This window comes from Cibotium barometz, chromosome 3 (genome assembly GCF_041138505.1).
Source record: "Cibotium barometz isolate CiBa-2024 chromosome 3, ASM4113850v1, whole genome shotgun sequence".
In the NCBI taxonomy this organism is placed as follows: Eukaryota; Viridiplantae; Streptophyta; class Polypodiopsida; order Cyatheales; family Cibotiaceae; genus Cibotium; species Cibotium barometz.
In genome coordinates, this window is record NC_141048.1 from 19,008,572 (window position 1) to 19,034,443 (window position 25,872).

The following is a 25,872-nucleotide window of genomic DNA, read 5'->3' on the forward strand; positions in this document are numbered from 1 at the left end:
GCAAATACACAAAGATAGATTGCGAACAAAATTAGTATCCCCTACTGGTATTCATTCATTCTCTCTTACATGCCCTTAGTGAGGAGATTATCTTATAGAATTGAATGTCTATTGGTATCCCCTACTGGTATTCATCACAAATGACTAAAGTATCTTATTAATTAATTACTTTACATATTCACTCTACATACTGTATTAAGGTTTAAACATTAGCAAAATGTTAGGTTCAAAACTCAATCGCAGATGAATTGCAAGCCACCATCGCTTTTCCTTTTTTTTATAAACAAAAGCGTATTCTCTCTATCATTAGTAGTTACACACCATTGCTCTAAAAAAAACATATTCTATTTTTTGAAAAACATATTGTTTAAACATGCAATCCCTCTTTCTCTCCATCTTTAATAGTTGCACGCCATCGCACAAAAAAAAAAAGATCGTGTACTCTCTCTCACCGTGTCTCTCTCATCGTCACATTGTCATGCTCTCTGCATTGTTTTCCCCAGCCTCAAAATGCAAGGCATGAACCTTTTAACTAGGCTCGAAAATTCTAGAACTTGAAGGCTCCAGAACTACATGTGTCAAATCAAAACAGGTTCTCCATTGTCTAAAGTCCCACATTCAAAAATTTGCCATCACCTTTGGCACCGAATAATTAACCTAAGGTTTAGCTCACACCTATACTAAGGTTCAAGTGGGCCCTCTCATCCTCTCACTAATTAATTAATAGTAAAAAAGAATTTGAAACCCATACTTTATTATTATGGTGTGACTATCTATTGGTACATATTAACCATCTATTGGTACATATTAACCATGGACAAGCAAGGCACAAGGAGAGGAGAGAAAAGAAAAATCTTTAAGAAAAAAAATTCCCTTCAATTGACCCTTTGGTTGCGGATTATCTCCATCCCCATTAAGGTAATAATCACCTCGTTTCGAGACTAACTACTCCCCGCAGAAGAAGAAGTGCTCGAGAGATATGGGTGAGGCGTGCGAGGCTGTGACACGACACGAAGAGCTCTTCAACTACTTGCACCAGTTGTTAATGCAGGTAAGGACTACACGCTGAAGCCCTCGCCCGGAAATGGTTGATTTTTTATTTTTTAAAAAGGCGTGTTTCCCTCCCCACACCCCAGATTGAAGAGGAAACCGGTGAGCCCGATTTGGAGTTGCGAGAGAAGATCCAATCTCTGAGCAGAGAGACCAGGCGACCTCCATCTACCCTTGCCGCGCAGCTTGGTGAGGTAAGTGCAGCTTTCCTTCTCGGGTTGCTTTATTAACATTGCTATATATGAATCTTAAGCCCTTTGCGCCCACCCCCCCTCGACCACTGCTACTACTCTTTAAATCCCCCCCCTTTTCCCTTGACCACTGCTTCTTACTCTTTAAACCTGAATCTGTTCAAGGACTTGCCATGATCTTTCATGGTATCAAGGCATGGCACCAAAGGAAACATACTGGAAAACATGTCCGGTTGCAAACTGTGGAGGCTTGGGATGTCCAGCTGCCATGCGCACGGAGTCGGACGGACATACATGACATGCAAATTGAATAATTGGTGGAGTGAATTGGGTTGACAATTCATGGTATTTGTGGATGGTAAAATAGAATCACCAGGTGGTGGAATGATGTCTAAGGTTGGAAATTTCTACACAAAGCGATGCCAATGGATTGCTGAGATGAGATATAACCATGTAGTAACGGTCTTGTAAGCGTGCGTTGATTTAGTTGGTTTGAGGAGGACAACAGTGGGGATGTTTGTAACAAGGCACTTCCAATTTGCCTCTTCATCAAAGGACATTAGGCTTTGGCATCTTTAAGTTAGGAATATCACCTAATAGCTTAGTAAGCACTCCCTCCCATCGTGGGATGGACGACTTGGTGAGTCTTTTGGTTACTAAAGTAGTTTTAGAAAATTCTAGAGGAGATACAACATGGGAGAGATGTTCTGGCTTGTCGACTTAATTTGATTTTGCAAGATTTAGCTTCAGAGTGGTATTTATTGTGACTATGTCATTAATGCAATTAAACACTAAAATTGGTCACAACCTTAAACATATGTCACTTAATTCCACAAAATTTTTAAAGAGAGAAATGTCCACTGGAATTGAGGGCAGACATCGAGTCTCGAGCATACCAAATTCTAGTCTACTGACACTTGGTGTAAACATAAGTTCCCTTGCCAACAAGGTGTTAGTCCACATGGATGACTCTTGGCGTAGACAGTCCCCTACTCTACCACTTGCACTCCGTGTTGTACTCTGACCACACACCTTTGAGGAGGGGTGGGCTCAAGTGTGTAACATAAGACAAGAATCATGCACAGGCATAGATATCTTGGTGCTTAATAAACATTTATACTACACATAGTTTTTAGCCAAAAGAAATCCATAGAAAAATCCTCAATCCATGAGTTGTCATGTGCTCCATGAAGCCAATACATCCCAATAAAGGGAGTCATAAATCCATATGATAATCATGTATACCATTTTTTAACCATTGACATTGTTTCCTTGAGACAACTCAAGCCAAACAATTCACTCTTCTACTATACAAGAGTAAGCACTTATCCAAGATACATGTTTGCTAAACACAAAGCAAACAACAATGAAAAAGTACTTATCTCTTGTTTGTCAAGCTCATCATGAGTCCAGAAGAGATTGCTATGGGCTTCGATAGAATAACCCAAATACCAATATACTGGTCGAGGCACAAAAGCAAAGTCTAGGCTTCCAAAATGGATTACACGAACTCATATCTCCATAAGCCGGACATTCTTTTGCTTATGCCCATGATGCATGTGTGCTCCCGTAAGTGGATTGGCTCATAGTGTTTAACTACACTAACAATCAATGTTTATACCCCAATAGGATTGTCTTCACACACGAGTGTGAAAGAGCCAAAGCTCTAATACCAATGTAAGTCTGAGTGGGCAGGGGTTTCACAAAACACTTGACCATTAATGCAATTAAACACTTAACTTGGCCACAACCTTAAACATATTCTACAAAACTATAAAAGAGAGATGTGCACATTTAGCACTACATAGAGGCCAAAATGGGCCGACCTAATGTAACTATTTGGTCCTCCTAGCTCTATTTCACATGATGAAACCCATGCCTGGACACTAGACAGGTGGAAGAAGACACGGAGGCAGGGTCAGAAGGTTTGATTAAGAAAAAGCACCATTCTTGGTCCATAAGTAGAAAAAAGCCAAAAGTCAAATAGGGTTGACCATGAGCCAAGGGCACCATTTGAAAGCGGAGACTGAGCTGGATCAAAAAGCTAAAAGGCACTTTCTCAAAAAGCAACTCTAAGGCCAAAAAGCAAGGCCTTAAAGACAGAAAAGCAACGCACTAAAACTTGACTAATATTTTATTAATAAAAGTAAAAAAAGCAAAAGCAAAGGCAAAAAGGGAAAAGCAAAGCAAAAGCATGAAGGCTTTTTGGCAAAAAGCAGGGTCTCTTACAAGTATAAGAAGGATTGGACTTCTCTTGTAGTACCATGAACAAGATCATTGAAGATTGAAGGAGATCGTTGTGTGGGCATCATTATGATCATGGAGGGCTTCTTCTTCGCCATCATCACCTTCTCCATCTTGCTTTTCAGATGCACACTCAGTCCTAGACTTGTATGGGCATATGCATGGGTGATACGGATGCATGTACGGAGCGCACATGTACAGACCTGTATGGACTGAAATTTTAGAAACCCTAAAAATTTCAGAAACCCTAAAACTGTTCCAAAAACCCTAAGCTTTTTGGAGGTTTTTCGCTCGAAAACCATTAAAACAGGTTTTATACCAATTTTCTTGTCATCAGAAAGAGCTTTTCCAAGGTTTTCTTCATCGACAAGGCTATAGGAGTTGTGGAGATTATTCATGGGATGAGCGTGTGGATTTAGTGTGTGAAAATATACCCAAAACAAGTATTTACCCAGTCCAAAAAGGGCCGACTTCTATGCTGGCATTTTTGATGTTCACTAACCCTTGTATATCCATGCAAGGAGAAAGGTGGTGTTGTTTGTCTTGAGATGGTTTCAGGGAAACATTGTTTATGGCTTCCTTTATTGGCATGGATTATATCTATGGAGATTTCTTTCTTCGACGAGATTTATATAGATATTGGGCTTGACAAGCAATTTCTATGGATGAATCTATCCGAGTTTATAGAGAAGAAATCTTTGGATATCTCATGGATATGATGCTTTTATGGATAAAGTCCACCTCTACTCCAAGGTGTGTGGTTAGCACGGAGTATGTGGTAAGTGGTATGGTATACAGGTCTATGGATTCCTGGACTTCTTTTCTAGGGATTTGGATCCATCCTCTGGTTTATGGATTATTCTTTATGGCTTCCTTTATTTGGGATACATTGGACTTATGAAACTCATGGTTCACATACCCTGTGTAGTTATCTCTTGTCCTACGTGCTCTCTTGAAGATTGTTTCTACCATGTGTAGGTGAAACAATAGAGAGCAGATGGAAGGGAACATGGGCACTTCAGAGGGTAGTATTGAGCACAACATGTCGTGTGTAGTGTTCTCTTGTCCTACGTGCTCTCTTGAAGATTGTTTCTACCACATTTGGGTGGAACAATAGAGAGCAGATGGAAGGGAACATGGGCACTTGAGAGATTAGTGTGAGTTGGTGGTTGAAATGCCTGCAAACTATTGGTGGCCGAAATGCCTATAAACTATGTGTAGCAGAAATGCTTATGGAACACCATGTTATCTATGCCTGCGAGTGATTGTTTTATCTTGTTACTTGAGCCCACCTCTCATCCAAGGTGTGTGGTCAGAGTACCAACACAGAGTGCAAGTGGTAAAGTGGACATGACGCCTGGTTGGCACGGAACTTATGTCTATGTCAAGGGTCATGTGGACTGATGCCTTGTTGGCAGAAGACTTATTTTGTCTCGCCCATTTACTTGGGACATGGATTATGATATCTGGACTTATGGGACTGATTTGTCTTGCCCATTTATTTTGGGACATGATATTGCTATTATGGAGACTTATTTAGTCTCACCCATTTCTTTGGGACATGGATTCTTCAGTTATATTGGATTTTTGAGACTGTCTTGGCTCGCCCACTTGATGGGACATGATTATATCTTGAATATATGGCTTGAAGCTTAAAGTTGTGGACAACTTTTAAGAAGCTGGGGAGGATGTCACTAGCCTGGACATTTCCCAGTATGAAAGGGGTCTGGTGGACTCCAGGATGTCTAAATATTTGGAAAGTACAAGCTTTGGGAATGGGGGATTATCCTAGAATACAAAGGACCACACCTAAAATTTAGGAGAGTTGCTATTTTTGGCCCAACTCCGATGGAAATTTTGTTCGCGTCATTACATCTCGAATTGAGTAGATACCAAGACTTGGCAAAGTGCCTATGTGACAGAATGTCTACGAGTTGGGATATTTTTAGAGATAAAGTTTATGGAAGGACCCATCTCTTAGATTGGGACATGTGGCAAGAAAGTGGACCAAAGTGAGACAAGTGGCCTGACACTTGTTGGAAAGTGGATCAAAGTGAGACAAGTGGCCTCACACTTGTCACTTCAGCTATTGTGTGGCTCTCCACTTATCATTGTAGCCTTCTCTTGCCATTTTAGCTCATGGGAGGCCCAAATCTATAAATTGGAGCCCTCTCTCTTCATTAATAGAGGCTCTCTTGCTGCACACTAGCCTCTACCACCGTTACAGGTTGCCCTAATGATGGCTACTCTCTTTCTCTCTCACTTGAAGGCTGCCCATGAAGAATACCGGCTGTTGGGGACTGTTTTGGAGGCTTCCATCGCGAAGAAATACCGAAGGCAAGGGTATTTAATCATTTATTATGATTTGTAGCCATTGTACTTGTTGTACCAGCCTTTGTACATGTTGTACCAGCCATTGTAGTGGCTGTACTAGTCCTTGTACTTGTACTTGCTGTACCACCTATTGTACCGGTTGTACTAGCTTCTATACTTGTTGTACCAACCATTGTACTTGTTGTACTAGTCACTGTACATGTACTACTAGCATTTGTACTTGCTATACTTGTTGTACCAGCCACCATACCGGTTGTACCAATCACTATACCTGTTGTACCAGCCAGTGTACCGGCTATACCAGCCATTGTACCTGCTGTACTGGTTGAATGGAGAGTTATACTTGCTGTACCAGCTCTATTGCATGAAGACCTGTGGTTTTTGGGGAAGAATCAGTACCCACACGGAGGTATATGGATTATGTTGTTGGCTCGGCATTTCTACAGCCTATGTTCCGGCTCAGTTGCCTTGTGTTGGGTTGTGTTATGGCATTTGTATATGGATAATCCGGCATCTCCCGTGGGGAGAGTAAGGCCCTCAAAGCTTGTACATGATATTATTCTCCTTGGGTAATAAAATACTCCAAGGGGGGGGGGGGGGGATTCCATCCTCTATGCGGTGTCACACGTGCAAGCTCCATTTTCAGCATTTGTGGATGTTTTATCGCTTTTATGTTTTATGCAAAGTGATGATGGATATGTGTTAAGGCTGTGGCTATGTTTAAATGTTTTAATATGCATTGATGGTATCAACAAGTGTGTCAAAGGCCCTAGTCCCTCGGGCACCGCCCATCGCTTGCGAGTTTCACTAGGTGTATGGTGGTCCCACAAACCTCACGTCCCTATTTGGGACACCACTATGACTCACCCGTCCCTCTATACTGTGCACTTTTCTGCCTTGCGGGCCTCGTGCACCTTCGTGTGTGCTCTACTTGGGGTTGGGTAAGATTATCCCCTAGGTATATCTTCTCCCCTTAGTGTGTCCGTGAAGGCCTCTTGGGCTAGCAAGGTCCGGGAATTTCAAGATGAGGGGGCAGTCCCGTGAGGTGTCCCGTCCCACACGCTGTGAAGGGAGGCGGAGAAACACGGAACACCTCTATAGCAATGCCTTTCCACAGTTTGGAATACACACCAACATCAAAAGAAAGGGGCACCAGTCAACTTCTCAATGAGCTGACACAACATTTACATTTCAAGCATGAGACTTTGTCTCTACCCTCATTCAATTTTTTTCAAGCAACTGGGGGAAGCCTACATACATTTGATCAAGACATGCAAGGGGAGATGGGCACATCAACATCTGCCACCCTTTACTCAATTGATACATATGCATATAGGGGTGCACCCTTATTATGAAATAGGCTCACAGCCATAAACAAAATGAACACCACAGAGAAATGATGAGAGAACCACTTGACATAACAAGGTTACATTCCATCAAGTATGAGCTTTCTGCAATACTTCAGTTTCCCAAGAAAAGACAACATCAGTAAGGAACTTTAATTCTCCCAACCTGGCCAGCAGTGTGTGAATAGGAGGCACAATCACTTTCTGGTCTTCGGTCTGTCTGTTGAAGAAGCATACCACCATGCATGCATATTCTCTCAAGCAAAACCAGAGAGCTATTTTCCTCATACACATGAGCTTTCCACAAAATCAGAGATTTGGTTATCATATACATGGGTTTTCCAATGCCACAAACTGGTGATTCCTCATATATATAGGAGTTATTTCACAAAAATGAGGACAAAAAAGCTGGGCAGCCGTCACTTACATTGCATGGGCCGTCATCATGACCGAGAGCCGCACTCTCAAGGCGTGGCACCTTCTCTTCATTCATACAAGTAGTGTTGCAGCTTCTCCTCCCCTCCCAAACTGAAGTGCCGTAAGCTGTTCTGAGGGTACTTCTCTTCAAAGGAAGCGAGCTTATCTCCTTTCTCTCTTAAACACAAAGAGAGCAGCTTCTCACATACGAGGAAAAAAACACCCGGGTTTTCACACCTTGAAGACGGTGCCTTCTCACAAAAGCTACACTTCTCCCCTTACCCACATGGCTGCACTCTCAAAGAACATTAAAATTTTAGATTTTCTATACACATGAGCTGCATAGGTTCTCTAATGCTTTAGAGTAGTGAACTCTCCCCACGCTCTTACAATCCTAGCGCTGCAGAGCCCGTGGATTCCACGCTCATGGGCTGCACGCTTTTTTATTTGAGCTGCGAGTACTCCCTCAATACACATTAGCTACCTTCTCTCTGAGAGCTACAGACACAAACCATCTCTCCTACATGGGCTGCGCAGCTCAACTTCTCTGCGCAGCTCTTGCGAATACTGCTACGTAGCACACCTACTCACACTTTGAAAATACTGGGAGCCTTATACACATAATAGAGAGTGCAGCGCAGCTCTATGAAGACCTTAGAGCTACGCTTTCCCTCACACTCTATAAAAAAAACGAAGCAGCGCTCTTCCACGCCCATAGGCTGCGCACAGAGCATTGGAGCTGCAAGTACTACCCCCCCTTGTACACATTAGCTGAGCCTCTCTCTGAGAGCTACAGAAAAACACAACTCTCCCCACACTCTTGAAAACACTGAGAGCCTCGCAGCTTCCTCATGCAAAGGGCTGCGCTCTTTTTCATTAAGGCTGCGAATCCTACCTCTCTCCCCACATCCATGGGCTGCTCCTCTCCTTCTTATACACCAGCGGGCGCTGCCCGTTCAACCAAAGTATATTTTAATATGCTCAATACTCCAAGGCCTGTCAGAGAGCTCCCCCACCTCCACACGGCGCCTTTTTGAATTTTGAGGCTAGTTGAGGAACTTTTGAAACCATCCAAGGCCACCTTCTATTTTAAGCAAACCTTGCATTAAATCCCAAGGTGACTCTTTCATTCAAGGAAGACTTTGCACCACACACACCTTTGTTTCCCATAAAATGCCAAGGACTGGTACTGTAGCTGACCTCCTTCAACGGGTCCCTATCCAGTTTTTTTAAAAATAATGCTTTGCATGCTCACATTATTTGTCAACAACCTTGTCCATACATGATAGTGCCAAAATCTGTCTTGTGAAACTGATTCTTATCTCTCACTTCTTCCATTTATTATTTATCCAGGTAAACCAATAACTAACTGTACACATTGCACATTTTTGTTAGATCCGTTCACATGTGGCCTTATACCCCCTTTGGCCCTTGGAGATGGACATTCTTTATTTGTAAATGCCATGCATGAGTGTGTACATATGCCAAGAAAATATTACCAAAAAACACCTAACATAGTTTGCCCATCCCCTAGCCTGCTAGATCATTCATGGTCAGCAGAAAACAGTGTCGTGAGGCTCAATGCATCTGATATCACCATGTTCTCAAAGACACTGCTTTTCACTTCTTCAATTCTTTCATCCTTGTCTACCATCATCAGTCGTGCATGATATAACTTGAGACGTAAACCATTCACCCTTGATACATGTGGGGTTCCATCAAGGTCAGCCAATTGATATGTGCCATTAGCAAAGCAATTCATGACTCTGAAGGGCCCCTCCCATTTTACTTGGAACTTCTTTTGAAAGGTTTTATCCAGCTTACTGTTATAGCGTAGCACCAAATCACCTTCCTCAATACCCTTCTTTTTAATCTTTTCATTTATCTTTGTCAATGCCCTACTTTGCATCTTCTCATAATGTTCCAAGGCACTCATCCTGTCCAGCTGAACCTCTTGTAACTGTAAGAGTCTCTCTTTAAATGTGTTGCTAGATGGCCCTAGCAGCTTTTCTAACATTTTTACTGCAGGCAACTCAATTTCCACCGGTAATAAAGCTTCTTTGCCATACACTAAGTGAAAAGGTGTAAAACCTGTGCTTGTCTTTACCGATGTACGATAAGCCCATAAAGCACTGAACAGCTCCAGATCCCAATTCTTGCCCTGATGTTCTGTCACCTTTGCAAGAATGTGTATAAGTTCACCATTGAATCTTTCATTCAAACCGTTGCACTGCGGGTAGTAAGGAGTAGTAAAATTATGCTTAATCCGCATTTTGGCACACAGGTATTCAAGCAAGTCAGCTCTAAAACCGGGCCCTTGATCTGAAAGAAGCTCCAAGGGCACCCCAAATTTACAGCAAATGTCTTCATAAACAAACTTTGCAACATCTCTTGCCGTAATTTGCTTCACTGCTCTAGCTTCTGCCCACCTGGAAAGATAATCCACAGCTGTCAAAATATAACTCTTCCCCCTGCTGGTAATGGGTAAAGGTCCTACTGCATCAATTCCCCACTTCTCAAAAATGTCAAAGGCCAAGATTGTTTTGCGCAACTCTGGTTTTAAAACTCGTTTTCCAAATGCCTGGCACCTCTTGCATGAGCTACACCAGTGATGCACATCTTTTTGTATACTTGGCCATATGTAACCTTCCTGTAAGATTTTGTGCAATGTGATTTTAAATGCAAAGTGGCCACCGCATGCTCCTTCATGATTCTCCTCAAGCACTCTGTACAGCTCTTCCTTCCATGGTACACGCCTTAATACCAAGTCAGCCCCTTGCATGTATAAGGTGTCACCAATGAGCTTGTATTTGCAAGCTCTGCGTACAAACCCATATTTCTTTGCCTTCTCAATGTCCTGGGGAATGACTCCTGTCAACAAAAACTCTTCTTCCAGTGTCAGACTTTCACGACCCCGATAAAGTGGCAGATCTGCTTTTAACACATATAGCTCACCAATCATTCCCTGTGCTGCTTCATGTGCTTCTGTATTAAGAGAACGCTCCACATGCCGAATGCCCCATGCTTCAAACTCCTTCAACAAGCTCTTGATTTTGAGACACTTGTTCCTTAATGCAGGGTTTTTGCTCTTCCATACTCCTAGTATTTGCTTTACCACCAGTAGAGAATCACCTCTTATGCATAGTCTCTTTACACCATGCTTAATGCAAATGTTTAGCCCTGCTTCCAATGTAGAATATTCTGCTTCATTGTTAGTATGAGCATCAACTTTGAATCTCTTTTTACAAACCAGCTTACCTTGCTGGTCATAAAGAGCTATACCACCCGAAGCTGCATCATGGCTCTTCCTGTATGAACCATCAAAGAACAAAACATGAGCATTGCTTACTTCTGCCACACTTTCTACCCTTCTAACACTTTCCTCTTTGACAAGTAGAGGGTTTTCCTTATAAGTTAACAAGTCTGCTAAAGTAGCTCTGTTACTTTCTTCCACCAAGAAAGAGAACTCAAACTCCTGCAATTCAATCACCCACTTTTTTACTGCCTTAGACATGTTTACACCATTGATTAGCTGAGGCAAGAATGTGTAGCTAGTTAGGAATACAAATGGCTTTGTCAAAAGATATTGGCGAAACCGTCGGCAAGCAAACACCACACTTACCATTATCAACTCTATTTCTGACAATCCCCTCTCTGCAACTGACTTTACCCTACTAGCACAATAGACGGGGTGCATATATTGGCTCCCCTTCCCTTTTTGCAGCAACATAGCACCAATAGCATCCTCTCCTACTGAAGGATTCACATAAAAAACCTGTTCCCAATTTGGAGCCTGTACCACTGTCATCTCCCCCAAGACTTCTTTGATTCTTCGAAACTCCTCTTCACACTTGTCATCCCATTGCAAAGGATCATGCTTTGCCACCTGTTGTAATGGATATAAAAGCTGTGAGGACAATGAAATGAATCTTGACATGTACTTTACCTTCTGAATGAATGTTGCCAACTGTTTTGTAGACTCTGGAGAAGGAAGAAGCATGATTGCCTTGACCTTGTCTGGATCAGCCTCAATGCCATTTTCTGACACCATATGACCCAACAATTTTACCCTTGGTTTTGCAAAGAAACACTTCTTGGGATTGAGTTGGCCACCACAATCATTATATCGTTCCAGCACCATCTCCAGCTTCTCACAGTGATCCATGCGTGTGCTGTAGACACAAAAATCATCAATGAAATCCTGTACACATTTTCCAATGAATGGCAGAAGCGCCCAATTTGCTCTCTTTTGATAGTGAGCTGGACCATTTGTTAGCCCAAATGGTAGTACTGTATAGCAAAAGCAGCCCCATGGCGTAATGAAAGTGGTTTTCTTCTGATCCTCTGGAGCAATCTTCAACTGGAAATAGCCTGAAAACCCATCACACACACTGTATCTTTCATGACCCGCCACTGAATCCAGGATTTGATCAATGAAAGGTAGTGGGTATGGATCCTTCTTTGTAGCTGCATTCAAAGGTTTGAAATCCACACAAATCCTCCATTTCCCGTCCTTTTTTGGAGTGACCACGACTGGGCTTACCCACTCTGTTGTCTCCACAGGGCATATAAAACCAGCCTTTAGTAGCTTGTCCACCTCTTCTTGCAAAGCCTTCATCTGCTCTGGACCCATTCTCCTTAATCTTTGACGTACTGGCTTGGCTCCTTCCTTTAGCTCTATGTGCAAATCTTCCCCTTTGAAGCCCCGAACTTCTTCATACGATGTGATGAATAAATCTGGATATGTTGACAACATCTTTAAATACTTCTCCTTCTCCATGACTGAGAGATCTGTGCTAATCATCCTGGCCATCAATTCGTGCTTCTCGTGTGGCTTCACCTGAGGTTGCATTAGCTCTTCAATCACTTCGTATGGGCCCTTGGACTCATCTTCAATTCCTTTCATGGATGCGACTATGCTGGTCTGTTCAAAGACCCTGTCCACCATCAGAAATGCCACATTTACCTCTCCCTCACTACTAGTGGTGGTGCTACTGTCTTCATCTGACACAGTGGAAGACTCCTCACTACTTGGACTTTCCCCTTCTTCATAATCTTCATCTAGTGGTTTCCTGCTACTCATGTCAAATAATCTTTTGCCCCCTTTCTCCCCATATAAGCTGATTGTTCCATGTCTCCAATCTTGAACGGCCCGCACTGCACGTAGCCATGGCCTTCCAAGGATGATAGGATAAGCCCCTAATCCTGCTGGCATTACATGAAAATCCACTACTGTTTTGACTGCATAGGCTTCGATTTCCAAGCTCTTTACTACCCCTAAACACTTGATCTTTTGATGGTTGGCCAGTCGTATGCGGAATCCTGAGACTCCTTCTACTCTCAGGCCCATCTTTTCCACACATGTTTGAGTGATTACACAAATTTGTGCACCACCATCCACGTATCCCTGCCCAAGATTCTTCCTCTTGTGCCAAACATCTACTATGGGACAAATGTCTGAAGACTCATCAATGGCCAACACTCTTACTGACCCTCTGTTGGGCTCCTTCCCCAGCGGGCTGACTAGTTTCTTCCATTGGCGCTTCAGCTTCGGTATCATTTCCACTAGTTGTCCAAAGGTCACGTCTGCCTTCCTACTGTTCAGGTCCTGTTTCAAATCATAGCTATCCTGCCCTTCCCCTAGTGGAAAATCTGAGACGTGAAACTTTCGGCGGGCTCTCCTTTTCCTTTTAGCTTTCACATCTTCACCCTCATGACTCTTCCCTTTTTTTTTACTGGGACCTGCTTCATTTCTTCCTTCTTTATCCTCTGTAGTTCTCTTTCCAATAGGCATTACTAATGTATCTTCCAACATTGCTGCCTTCTCCAAGGTGACCACACTTAACACTTTTGTCTTTCCCTTGTCCTCCTTGGTCAGTCCACTAGGTCCTGCCTCACCCTTAATCTCTATGCCATAATCATTTGACCGGTTTGGCAACTGTGCAGGCAATGGATACATAGCTCCACCCATTCTTGGTGGTTTATCACATTGTGGGCTGATGTGGCCAAGCTCTCCACAGTTATAGCATGTGGGCAATTGCCTCCAACCCCTGCCGTTATTCTGTCCACCAAAACCATTCTTTGGTTGTCCTTCACTTCCTGGCTGATTTGCAAGTCTCACACGACCTCGATTATTTCCCACATTGCTTAACATATTTAAACTAAGATTCTTCATCAAATCAACCACTTGCCTCAAGTCCTGCCTCAGTTCATCATCTTGTGCTGCAGTAGTGACCATTGCTGGCGCAACTTGAGTAGTTACTGAACCCGCATCTGCTGGATGCACCTCCTCTGGAACCCGACTTTGCATGGAATCCATTTGCTTCATCTCTGACACCATAGGTAGTGAGCTCACTCCCAATTGGGTTAGCCTATTCAACTTCCACTCTTTGTTCCTTGCCACCTCCAATGCATCCTCGTATGTTCTTGGCTTCTTCAATTCTACCCTCCAACGCAGGTTTTCCTTGAGGCCAACCAAGAACCGATCCTTTTTCATCATATCTGGTGGGGGCACTTGTGGCTGTAAGGCTTGGCACAAGCTCTCCCATAATATGGAAAACTTCTTGATGTAATCCTCAATGGGCTCTGCTTTTCTCTGTCTCGATTCCTGTATTTCATGCCAAACTTTGTCTGGATCTCTCACCTTCACAAACTGTGCTGTTAAAGCTTGTCGGACATTATCCCAAGTCAATGGCATAGGTGGATCAGCCCTCTGCAACTCCTCCTCATAGCCCTTACACCAGCTCCGTGCATCACCCTTCAAACAGATTTGCAAAAGGCGTAACATTTGAGCGGGTATCTGGATATGGTTGCTGATGCACGCAACTTCCATGTTTTCTAAGAATTCTTCCACACTCTCATCATTTTTTCCATGAAACTCTGGATAAGGGAAAGCCATTGTTACCCAAAAAAACCTTTTTGACACAGATGCGAAAGCAAAACCTTCTACTAACTCAATCCTCAGAAGAAAACTTCAAAACATTTCAGGTTTAGAAGAGGATGAACACATGCACATCAAACGAATTTGCATAGTTAATCATTGGAATTACCACCGGCAAAGGAGACTCCAATATTTCCCTCAGTCTCTCTGGCCCAAACATATATGCCACCTGCTGTTGAAAGAAAATTTTTCTGTCCACATGAACATTTATCTGAATTCTTTGGGTAAAATGGAAGGGAGTAAATTGAGGTCCATTGTGATTATCCATTGAGAGTGGCCATCCACCAACTCCCAAGAGGCACGACTGGCTGATTACCCAATTCTACCAGAACTTTTAGGCAACAAATCAAATGTGAAACAGCACCAATATCAAGAATTTCAGCCTGCAAACCATACTTCAATTGACTGTCAAATCAAGGTAATATAGCACAATTTTAGAAGGCATCTGTCACACAACTGTCCTGGCATAGCAGTCATTCACTGAGATTAATCACATGCACATGTTTTCGGTCTTGTAAACTGCAGGCTCTTGGAATGTTCCTCAGTGGGGGCACCAAAAACTGTGAAGGGAGGCGGAGAAACACGGAACACCTCTATAGCAATGCCTTTCCACAGTTTGGAATACACACCAACATCAAAAGAAAGGGGCACCAGTCAACTTCTCAATGAGCTGACACAACATTTACATTTCAAGCATGAGACTTTGTCTCTACCCTCATTCAATTTTTTTCAAGCAACTGGGGGAAGCCTACATACATTTGATCAAGACATGCAAGGGGAGATGGGCACATCAACATCTGCCACCCTTTACTCAATTGATACATATGCATATAGGGGTGCACCCTTATTATGAAATAGGCTCACAGCCATAAACAAAATGAACACCACAGAGAAATGATGAGAGAACCACTTGACATAACAAGGTTACATTCCATCAAGTATGAGCTTTCTGCAATACTTCAGTTTCCCAAGAAAAGACAACATCAGTAAGGAACTTTAATTCTCCCAACCTGGCCAGCAGTGTGTGAATAGGAGGCACAATCACTTTCTGGTCTTCGGTCTGTCTGTTGAAGAAGCATACCACCATGCATGCATATTCTCTCAAGCAAAACCAGAGAGCTATTTTCCTCATACACATGAGCTTTCCACAAAATCAGAGATTTGGTTATCATATACATGGGTTTTCCAATGCCACAAACTGGTGATTCCTCATATATATAGGAGTTATTTCACAAAAATGAGGACAAAAAAGCTGGGCAGCCGTCACTTACATTGCATGGGCCGTCATCATGACCGAGAGCCGCACTCTCAAGGCGTGGCACCTTCTCTTCATTCATACAAGTAGTGTTGCAGCTTCTCCTCCCCTCCCAAACTGAAGTGCCGTAAGTTGTTCTGAGGGTACTTCTCTTCAAAGGAAGCGAGCTTATCTCCTTTCTCTCTTAAACACAAAGAGAGCAGCTTCTCACATACGAGGAAAAAAACACCCGGGTTTTCACACCTTGAAGACGGTGCCTTCTCACAAAAGCTACACTTCTCCCCTTACCCACATGGCTGCACTCTCAAAGAACATTAAAATTTTAGATTTTCTATACACATAAGCTGCATAGGTTCTCTAATGCTTTAGAGTAGTGAACTCTCCCCACGCTCTTACAATCCTAGCGCTGCAGAGCCCGTGGATTCCACGCTCATGGGCTGCACGCTTTTTTATTTGAGCTGCGAGTACTCCCTCAATACACATTAGCTACCTTCTCTCTGAGAGCTACAGACACAAACCATCTCTCCTACATGGGCTGCGCAGCTCAACTTCTCTGCGCAGCTCTTGCGAATACTGCTACGTAGCACACCTACTCACACTTTGAAAATACTGGGAGCCTTATACACATAATAGAGAGTGCAGCGCAGCTCTATGAAGACCTTAGAGCTACGCTTTCCCTCACACTCTATAAAAAAAACGAAGCAGCGCTCTTCCACGCCCATAGGCTGCGCACAGAGCATTGGAGCTGCAAGTACTACCCCCCCTTGTACACATTAGCTGAGCCTCTCTCTGAGAGCTACAGAAAAACACAACTCTCCCCACACTCTTGAAAACACTGAGAGCCTCGCAGCTTCCTCATGCAAAGGGCTGCGCTCTTTTTCATTAAGGCTGCGAATCCTACCTCTCTCCCCACATCCATGGGCTGCTCCTCTCCTTCTTATACACCAGCGGGCGCTGCCCGTTCAACCAAAGTATATTTTAATATGCTCAATACTCCAAGGCCTGTCAGAGAGCTCCCCCACCTCCACACGGCGCCTTTTTGAATTTTGAGGCTAGTTGAGGAACTTTTGAAACCATCCAAGGCCACCTTCTATTTTAAGCAAACCTTGCATTAAATCCCAAGGTGACTCTTTCATTCAAGGAAGACTTTGCACCACACACACCTTTGTTTCCCATAAAATGCCAAGGACTGGTACTGTAGCTGACCTCCTTCAACGGGTCCCTATCCAGTTTTTTTAAAAATAATGCTTTGCATGCTCACATTATTTGTCAACAACCTTGTCCATACATGATAGTGCCAAAATCTGTCTTGTGAAACTGATTCTTATCTCTCACTTCTTCCATTTATTATTTATCCAGGTAAACCAATAACTAACTGTACACATTGCACATTTTTGTTAGATCCGTTCACATGTGGCCTTATACCCCCTTTGGCCCTTGGAGATGGACATTCTTTATTTGTAAATGCCATGCATGAGTGTGTACATATGCCAAGAAAATATTACCAAAAAACACCTAACAACGCCATGTGTCCACACAAGGGGTCCCTTCCACTTTGAGTTTCTTGCATAGGGCTAGACCTTCATCCTTGGGGAATCCCCCCTCCTTTAGTCCTGTCACCCTCACATGCAGAGCGCGGACCTTCCTCCTCTTCACCTCTTCCAAGGTATCATGTATAACGGGGGTGGGTGTGGGGTGTTTTCTCACTACTTCTGTCTATTCTTTCTCTACTACTTGCTTAACCACCGCAGCCCACTCTTTCTCCATCTCCTTCTTTGTGGCCACTAAACCTTCTTGCAGGTTGTTTTTTAGGCTTTCAACCTCCAAGGCAAGGGAGGGATTAATTTCCCCTTCTTCTTTCATCTATGCTTGGCATACATGTAGCTCCTTCTTGAGGTCTTCAACTTGTGCTTTCCACTTTCCCACTTCGGTCGCATGGGCTTCTTTGAGCTCTTTAATTTCCCTATTGTGTCTATCTTCTTGGCGTATTAGGATGTCCTTGATAACTTTCAACCTGTCTTTTGCCCATCCACCTAGGGGGTGCTTCTCTGGCTTCTCTGAGCTACCGAGCACGTGTTTCTCAATGATTGTATTCAGTTCTGAATACAGGGCATCCCATTTCTGGGATCTCTTCATCTTGGTGCAAGCAAAAGAGTGAGAGAGAGAAGATTATGTTGCTGCCTTGGGGGCCTGAGCAAGAGCGAGGGAGCAAGGGGGGTTGGCGGGAAAATGGAGGCGGAGGGTCGCTGGGCAGCCAGAACAGGCCAGGGCGGGATGTGCTCGGCAGGGCGGACAGATCAGGGTGGCACGGCGCGGGCAGGGCACTAGTGCGCAGGGCAGGGCGCCAGTGCACGCAGTGCGCAAGTAGAGGGTGGGGCAGAGGCTCACGCCATGTGAGAGAGAGAGAGAGAGAGAGAGAGAGAGAGAGAGCAATGCACATGATTGGGTCCCATTAAGCCTGAGAAGGTCCCCCACTCGCAGGTGTATTAGCTTGTATTGCTGTATGTGTAAATGGACTGACCTTTAGGGCTTTAATTCCGTGTTTGTCCTGGCCATAGGACTTGCAAAGTGCTGAAGACTTGGGCTGAATGCTGGTGGCCGCCTACCATAGCACCTGCTGGACAGCTATGATGATGTGCGTTTTCCTCCACACAGGCAAGATGACCCGCGCTTTGCTGTGAACGCTGAATTGGGACTGGATTAGACCTCCTGCTGCTTGCATTAAGGGCTGAAGACTGTAATAGACAGTTGTATTCACCCTGTATGTGAGCAAGAATGCTGAGGTTCAGCTTTGACAAGGGGGTAGGTTGCTGCATGAATACTGGCCAACCTGGGTGTAGGTTGGTTGTGGGTAAGAAATCTCCTTATTATTACCTTTCATATGGGCGCCTACCCAATGAGCCTTGGGCTCATGGAAGTGCCTGGGATGACCTGTTGCATTACATCATACAAGAGGGGTACAATGCGTCAACACTGGCACAATACTTACGTGTGGGATGTGCACAACATTGACCCCAATCACCCCTTGTCATGTGCACAGTGTGTATCTACCATGTGCTATATGCACGCAAGACTAGCTTCGAGGTTTGGGGAATCTTGGAGCTAGGTAGGCTGATTGGCGAGCTGAGTTAGGGATAGACTAACGGGCGGGCACCCGCACCCAAGTATGGACGGGCGGGCGCCCAAGTGTGGACGCCCGATGACCGGCCAAGAGCCTATAAAAGGGTGGCCAAGGTTAGTCATTAGTCATATAGAGTCTCGCGTGATTTGTGAGAGCTCTATGGTCTGGAGCCTGGATCTAGTGCAGACGTGCACCTGCTTCATGCAGTCGAGGCCGGCAGTAGTCTCAAGGTGCGCGAGGGTAGCTTCGTGGCGGTATGGGATGTCGCGAGGTAGAGATTGGTCGGTACGTCAACCTAGTTAGCTCAGCTCGTGGCTCGGTGGGGACAACCAAGATTGTGGGCTTGCCCACGGCTGTCATGGTTGGGTGGTGAGTCAGGCCTGCACCCCCTTCTTGTTTATTTGTTTGTTTGCAGGTTTCGAGTCTCGAACCGGGAGCGTTCTACGAGGAGATTCTTTGGGGATTTGATAGTGGTATCAGAGCATGTCTTGTGAACGAGCAAGTTGGTAGGTAGAGAAGATGAGGTCGAAGTAAGGAATGTGTTCAAGAAGCTTGCTGTTTTGTTTATGCATGCTGTTTTGTTTATGCATGCTGTTGTTTTTTCAGATAGTATGTGCTTTTTCAGCAAAGAATGCGTGATGAGGGTGTAGGTGGTTTGGTAGGGTTGTTTTGCTTTGCAAGAAGAAGGCTGAAGATGTTTGTGCAGTCTCATGACCAAGTCGTGAGAGAAAACAGAGAAAAAAAAGCATGTTCGCTTTTGGTTGAATGCGAGAGAGAGCGAGCGAGAGATGCGATCGATGGGCTAAGCGTGGTTGCGTGCTGGTTGTGGGCTACCGGAAGTAGTAGGTGTAGGCGTGTAGCCGGCCCCAGGCCTACGCAGGCGGCCATGCTGGCAGGCGCCTAGGCCTACGTAGGCAGGCGCCCAGGCCTACGCTGGCAGCCAGGCGGCCAAGCCCAGGCGTAGGCTGGCGCAGATTGGCGCAGGCCACCTGAGCAAAGGGGCGCCGGCAGAAATGCAGGTGACAGGCAGGTGGGTGATGGCAGCCACGCAGGCGTCGGCAACGCTAATTCTAGAAAAAGAAAAACCAGTAAAAGCATCCCGCCGAATAGGCTGCTTTCGTTTTTTTTTTAGATTCAACTTTTTTTTTAAAGAGTTTAAAGGTCTCTAAGGTTTAAAGGTGTTTTTTTTAAAAAGAAAATAGAATATATATATAAAGCTCAAGTTGCTTTTGGGAAAGGTTATATAAACCCCTTAAGTGGGCTTCTTGCCACACATCTCTCAAGATTTCAAGCTGCTCTTAAGTTCTCTCGCACTATTCTTGTGCAAGATCGAATTTTCTCTCCACTTGTCCTCTTCAAGATGTCGACCCAAGAATTCGAGTTGGAGCTCCTTGTCGAACGCGAAGGCTTGCCGGCTACGGAAGATACCGATGCCGATCTTTTTGACGATTGTGTGTCAAAATTTGATTTCCAAGAGGTCAAAGTAGCTCTCGAAGCTTCTTCTTTGGAACGTCAGGCACAAATCGCCGCCCAGATGCAGACCTTGCAAAACTCCATCTCTCTCTTGACCACTACCCTATCTACTCTTTCAGGTATGGATACCTTGGTCTCTGCTTTAGGCCCCAACATTACTCCGGAACCGTCGGGGGCGAGCAAAAGCAGCGTACCAAGGAGATCGTGGACACTTGGCTACATAAGTGGCAGGTCCATTTTCAGTTTCATCCATATGATGATGGAAAAAAGATCCAGTTAGCAGCAGGTTTCCTCTCAGGCAAAGCTTTGTGTTGGTGGAAGGAACTCAACCCTAAGCCAACAACTTGGGCACAATTTGAAGACGTCTTCAAGAAGAAATTCCTCAAGAAAGAGGATGATTATGATGTTGCCCGGTTTACCGCTTTGACCATGACCTCGCAGCACCTCACTTATGAGGTCTACCTCCAGAAGTTTAGGGACTTGCAGATGAAAGCTACAAAGATGGATCCCATTACTCTTTTGGGATTCTTCGTAGCTGGTTTACCAAACTCATACCGTTTACAAGTTAAAAATAACAAATGCAAAACTTTGGACGAAGCCATTCATTCAGCTTGTATCTATGATGATACAATGGTCTCTTCCAAGTCTAAACCTGTTACCGAGCAGGGGAACAAGCATAAAAGAAAGTTCTCCGCACCTATGGCTAACACGACTGAAGGAAAGTCTTCGGACCAACCTTCGAAGAATCCAAGTTCGACACTAGCAAAGAAGAAACGACTCCTTAAGGCTTTGAAGCTCAAGAAGGAGGGACGTTTATCTGCGAAAAAAAAGGACACATGCGTAACGAGTGCCCGAAGCAAAAGGGTGCAAAGACCAACGCAGGACCTAAGCCAAAGGCAGCTAACCAGTTGCCTTTGACAGGTACGTCAGTTACTGTACTTTCTCGCCCTAGTACATGTTCTGATTGTCTGTTCAACTCTAAAGTTTTTGGCTTGCATGATCTTCTCCGAGTGTATGGAGAAGTGAATGGCCATAGAATTCACATTCTTCTAGACCCTGGTAGCTCACACAACTTTGTTAACTACAAACTTCTGCAGAAATTGAGTCTTGATACGACACCCAGCGATCATACCTATGAGGTACGCCTACCTGCGGGAAGGCAAATATGGGATCGAAAGGTGGAGATGCTACCAATCCGGATTCAAGACTACAAAGATACTTTGGAATGCTATGTTATGCATCTAGAACATGTAGACTTGTTATTAGGGATTGAGTGATTTAAGACTCTTCAAGTCCAGATAGATTGGTCTAGTCATATTTTTTCTTTTCAGCATGGGAACACCCAGTATAGTATTTTAGGTGATTGTATACATCCCTCTCAGGGACCTCTTGTAAATACACTTGATTTTGGAAATATAATGGATTCTTCTTTGTATACTGCTTTCCATTGTGTATTGATTCCACTTTCTTCATTTCTCATACCTTCTATGGATGTCAATGAATTAAGTGTATTTGAAAGCAAAGAATTACAGAAGATACTTGATTCGTTGCAAGATGTATTTCCTAAGGAACTGTCATCGGGTTTACCACCTGAAAGGGCAGTAGATCATCGTATTGACTTGATCCCTGGTGCTCATCCTGTTAGTATTCCACCTTACAGGATGAGCCAAGCTGAGGAAGATGAGTTGGCTAAACAACTCGAAGATTATTTGAGGATGGGCCAAATCCGTCCAAGTAAATTACCTTGGGGTGCACCTGTGTTGCTTAGGAGAAAGAAGGACAACAACTGGAGAATATGTATAGATTACAAGAGATTGAACAAGCTGACAATTAAGAACCGTTATCCTCTCCCTAGATCAGATGACCTGATTGACCGTTTAGCAGGAGCGAAATATTTCACGAAGATAGATTTACGTACTGGCTATCACCAGATACGTATTCATGAAAGGCATGTCGAAAGAACCGCCTTTCGGACTAGGTATGGCCATTACGAGTTTCTCGTATTACCTTTTGGGTTAACCAATGCTCTAGCCACTTTCCAGCAAATGATGAATGATCTTTTTCGTGAACATTTGGAAAAATTTGTGGTTGTGTTCTTGGATGATATTTTGATATATAGTCGTACTCTTGAGGATCATGTTAGACACCTCACAATTGTCTTATCTATTTTAAGACAGAATCGACTATATGCTAAGTTCAGTAAATGTGAGTTTTTTATGACAGACATCATTTACTTGGGACACAAGATCACTAGAGATGGATTGAGCATTGACTATGACCGAGTTCAGAAGGTTCTGGACTGGCCTATACCAAGAACAGTGAAACAACTTCGTTCTTTTCTCGATTTTGTTGTTTTTCTTCGGAAATCTATACGGGAGTACTCTCAGCTCACACTACCGATGACCGACTTGTTGAAAGGTCGTGGACGTAAGTCAAATTAGCCTATCACTTGGAATAACGATTTGGATATGGCCTTCAGACTTTTGAAAGATAAAGTCAAGGAAGCACCTATCTTAGCATTACCCGATCCTAGTCGACCTTATGTTCTTGAAACTGATGCCAGTGACTATGCCATCGGGGCTGCTCCATTTCAAGATGGTAGACCGGTTGCTTTTGAAAGTAAAAAGCTAGACGACACTCAATCTTGTTGGCCAACCCTTGAGTAGGAGCTTTATGATGTGATTCACGCTCTCAAGGTTTGGAGAAATTGTTTATATGGCTCCAAGTTTGTGGTATTGACTGATCATCAGTCAATCAAGTATGTGTGTGATGCGGATAATTTGAGAGGAAGGAAAGCTCGTTGGGCTGAGTTAATGCAAGATTTTGATTTTGAGATTCGTTATTTAAAAGGGTCCATGAATAGTGTTGCAGATGCGCTTAGTCGAATTAGAGAGGTGAAAACTTTGTCGTTCCATTTCTACTGACTTATTTCAGTCATTGAGAGGGTTTTGCAGGACTGATAGTTATTTTGGTCCATTTTGGTAGAAGATCCAGGACGGGAGCTCATTGATTGACCAAGACTCAATGACTGAGCAGTCTACCATTCAGGCTGCAAGAGGCCAGTGGATGATTCGGAATGGTTTACTATTCCGTAATGACAAAATTTGTGTACCACAAATCCCGAACATTAGGTCCAAGATTCTTAAGGAGTGTCACGACGCCCCTTCTACTGGACACCCTGGGGTACACAGGACGCTATCATTAGTGAAACACACTTTTTATGGGCCAAAGATGAAAGGGTATGTAGAAGATTATGTTCTCAAATGTCAAGTTTGCTAAGCAAATAAGACTGAACGCTTTAGACAGGCTCGGATGTTGCATCCTTTGCAAATCCCAGGTAATAAATTGGAAAGTATTTTTATGGATTTTATTACCGGATTGCCCATGATTCTATTTGGGTTGTGGTAGATCGCTTGACAAAAATGGCTAGATTTTTACTGACCCGGAAGACTATTACAGCTAGGCAATTAGCACGGCAGTTTATCGAGCAATTGTTTAGACTGTACGGGTTACCGCAGGACATAGTCAGTGATAGGGACTCTAAGTTTACGAGTGATTTTTGGAAACTTGTTTTTGAGAAGTTGGAAATAACTTTGAATTAGAGTTCCTCGAGGTTTGGGGAAGCTTGGAGCTAGGCAGGCTGATTGGCGAGCTGAGTTAGGGATAGACTAACTGGCGGGCGCTCAAGTATGGACGGGCGGGCGGGCGTCCAAGTGTCGACGCCCGATGACCGGCCAAGAGCCTATAAAAGGGTGGCCAAGGTTAGTCATTAGTCATATAGAGTCTCGTGTGATTTGTGAGAGCTCTATGGTCTGGAGCTTGGATCTAGTGCAGACGTGCACCTGCTTCATGCTGCCGAGGCTGGCAGCAGTCTCAAGGCGCGCGAGGGTAGCTTCGTGGCGGTATGGGACGTCGCGAGGTAGAGATTGGTCGGTACGACAACCTAGTTAGCTCAGCTTGTGGCTCGGTGGGGACAGCCAAGATTGTGGGCTTGCCCACGGCTATCATGGTTGGGTGGTGAGTCAGGCTTGCACCCCCTTCTTGTTTATTTGTTTGTTTGCAGGTTTTGAGTCTTGAACCGGGAGCGTTCTACGAGGAGATCCTTTGGGGATTTGACAGCCCTTGCCGGTACATTGGCGACTCGTCCCTAGACAAGGGCTCACAAAATTCCTGGTATTCCTTGCATTTGAGTTGTAGTATGTCCACGGCATCCAAGTGCTGGATGCACTTGACACTGTGCTCAAGGGGCTAGCTTGTCTTAGACGAGGGGCTGGACTCCGTAGATGCTCCTTTGAGCAGGGCTGAATCTGAACAAGCTTGTAAGTTGTGTTGAAGTTTGAAAGAGGCTGGCTGCAAATTGCAAGGTGGAGAGCTACAATTTCCTCAGAGCTGGCCTGTGAAGATCTGAGTAGCGGAGGGCCTGCCTAGGTGTGAGTCGGGCATGAAGGGAAACAACCCCATCCCTCCTTCCGTTCTTTCCTCTTCTGCCTCTTTTTAGAAGTTTTTACTTGTCTACATCCCTTGTTTTAACCCTTCTTTGAATAGTTATAATTTGTGAAACATGCTATCAGAATGTTTTTAGTAAATCTGGTACGTTACATTTGCACAGACACAGATTGCTCAAGAGCTTGACAAACTTTCTGCAAAGCTCGAGTCTGTCGAAGAGCGCATTTTTCCATCTGGCATCGATCCACAAGTTCAAAGCCTTCTAAGTGCCACTGCCGACCTGTGGATGCCCACAATCACAGCTTCTTCACAAGAGAGAGTTTCCATTGCATTCACTTCATCAAATTCTGAGTTTACCAACAAGGATACACTAGCTGCCAAGGACTCAAAGGAAACACCTTCGATGCCTTAATTTACTTCAAGATGTAAATAAAGGTGGTAAGTTGCTTTATTATCAACTAAAGGCATGTGCATTTGCTGTGCACTGGCAGCTTTTTCTACTTACATCAGCTGTTTCGTTCTTCAGACTTCTAAAAAGTATTTTCGTAACCTTACCTCTCTATAGTTCCGCATCACGAATTACTCTCTTAACATAGTACTACGATGTTGGGATTGCAAGGTGTTAGAAGTGAATAGTGTTATTATATATAATATATATACATATATACATATAATATACATACATACATATGTATATATATACATAACATACATAAGTATATACATACATATGTATATATACACATACGTATGTATATACATATATGTGTATGTTTATATTTAGAGAGAGAGAGAGAGAGAGAGAGAGAGAGAGAGAGAGAGATGTACGTACGTACGTACGCACATACATAAATATAATATAATATAATATAATATAATATATATATTTATGCATGTGCAATCAATCAATTTACATTTTATGAAAGGGATAAAAAGTGGAGAATGCAAGCAAAAAAGGTGGGACTAAAAAAATTATGTAAATATGTACAACTAAAATAATGGTTCCACATGATATGCTGAAAAGCTCGAGTAGTATTTCATCGTGCATATTGTTT

At 43.7% G+C, this 25,872-nt stretch overlaps 1 protein-coding gene across 1 annotated transcript; it reads left to right on the top strand.

Moving 5' to 3' along the window:
• Positions 1–876: 876 nt before the first annotated feature.
• Positions 877–25,377, top strand: LOC147639803 (ecotropic viral integration site protein). The gene is made up of 3 exons (XM_086774209.1): positions 877–1,051; positions 1,137–1,244; positions 24,981–25,377. Exons 1-3 carry the CDS (start codon positions 980–982, stop codon positions 25,227–25,229), a joined length of 429 nt encoding a protein of 142 aa, XP_086630335.1. The 5' UTR covers positions 877–979; the 3' UTR covers positions 25,230–25,377.
• Positions 25,378–25,872: the final 495 nt, after the last annotated feature.

Coding starts and splice junctions, on each gene's coding strand:
- LOC147639803 (XM_086774209.1), top strand. CDS start 980: ATGGGTGAGGCGTGCGAGGCTGTGACACGACACGAAGAGCTCTTCAAC. Junction 1,052..1,136: donor TGCACCAGTTGTTAATGCAG/GTAAGGACTACA, acceptor CCCACACCCCAG/ATTGAAGAGGAAACCGGTGA. Junction 1,245..24,980: donor TTGCCGCGCAGCTTGGTGAG/GTAAGTGCAGCT, acceptor ACATTTGCACAG/ACACAGATTGCTCAAGAGCT.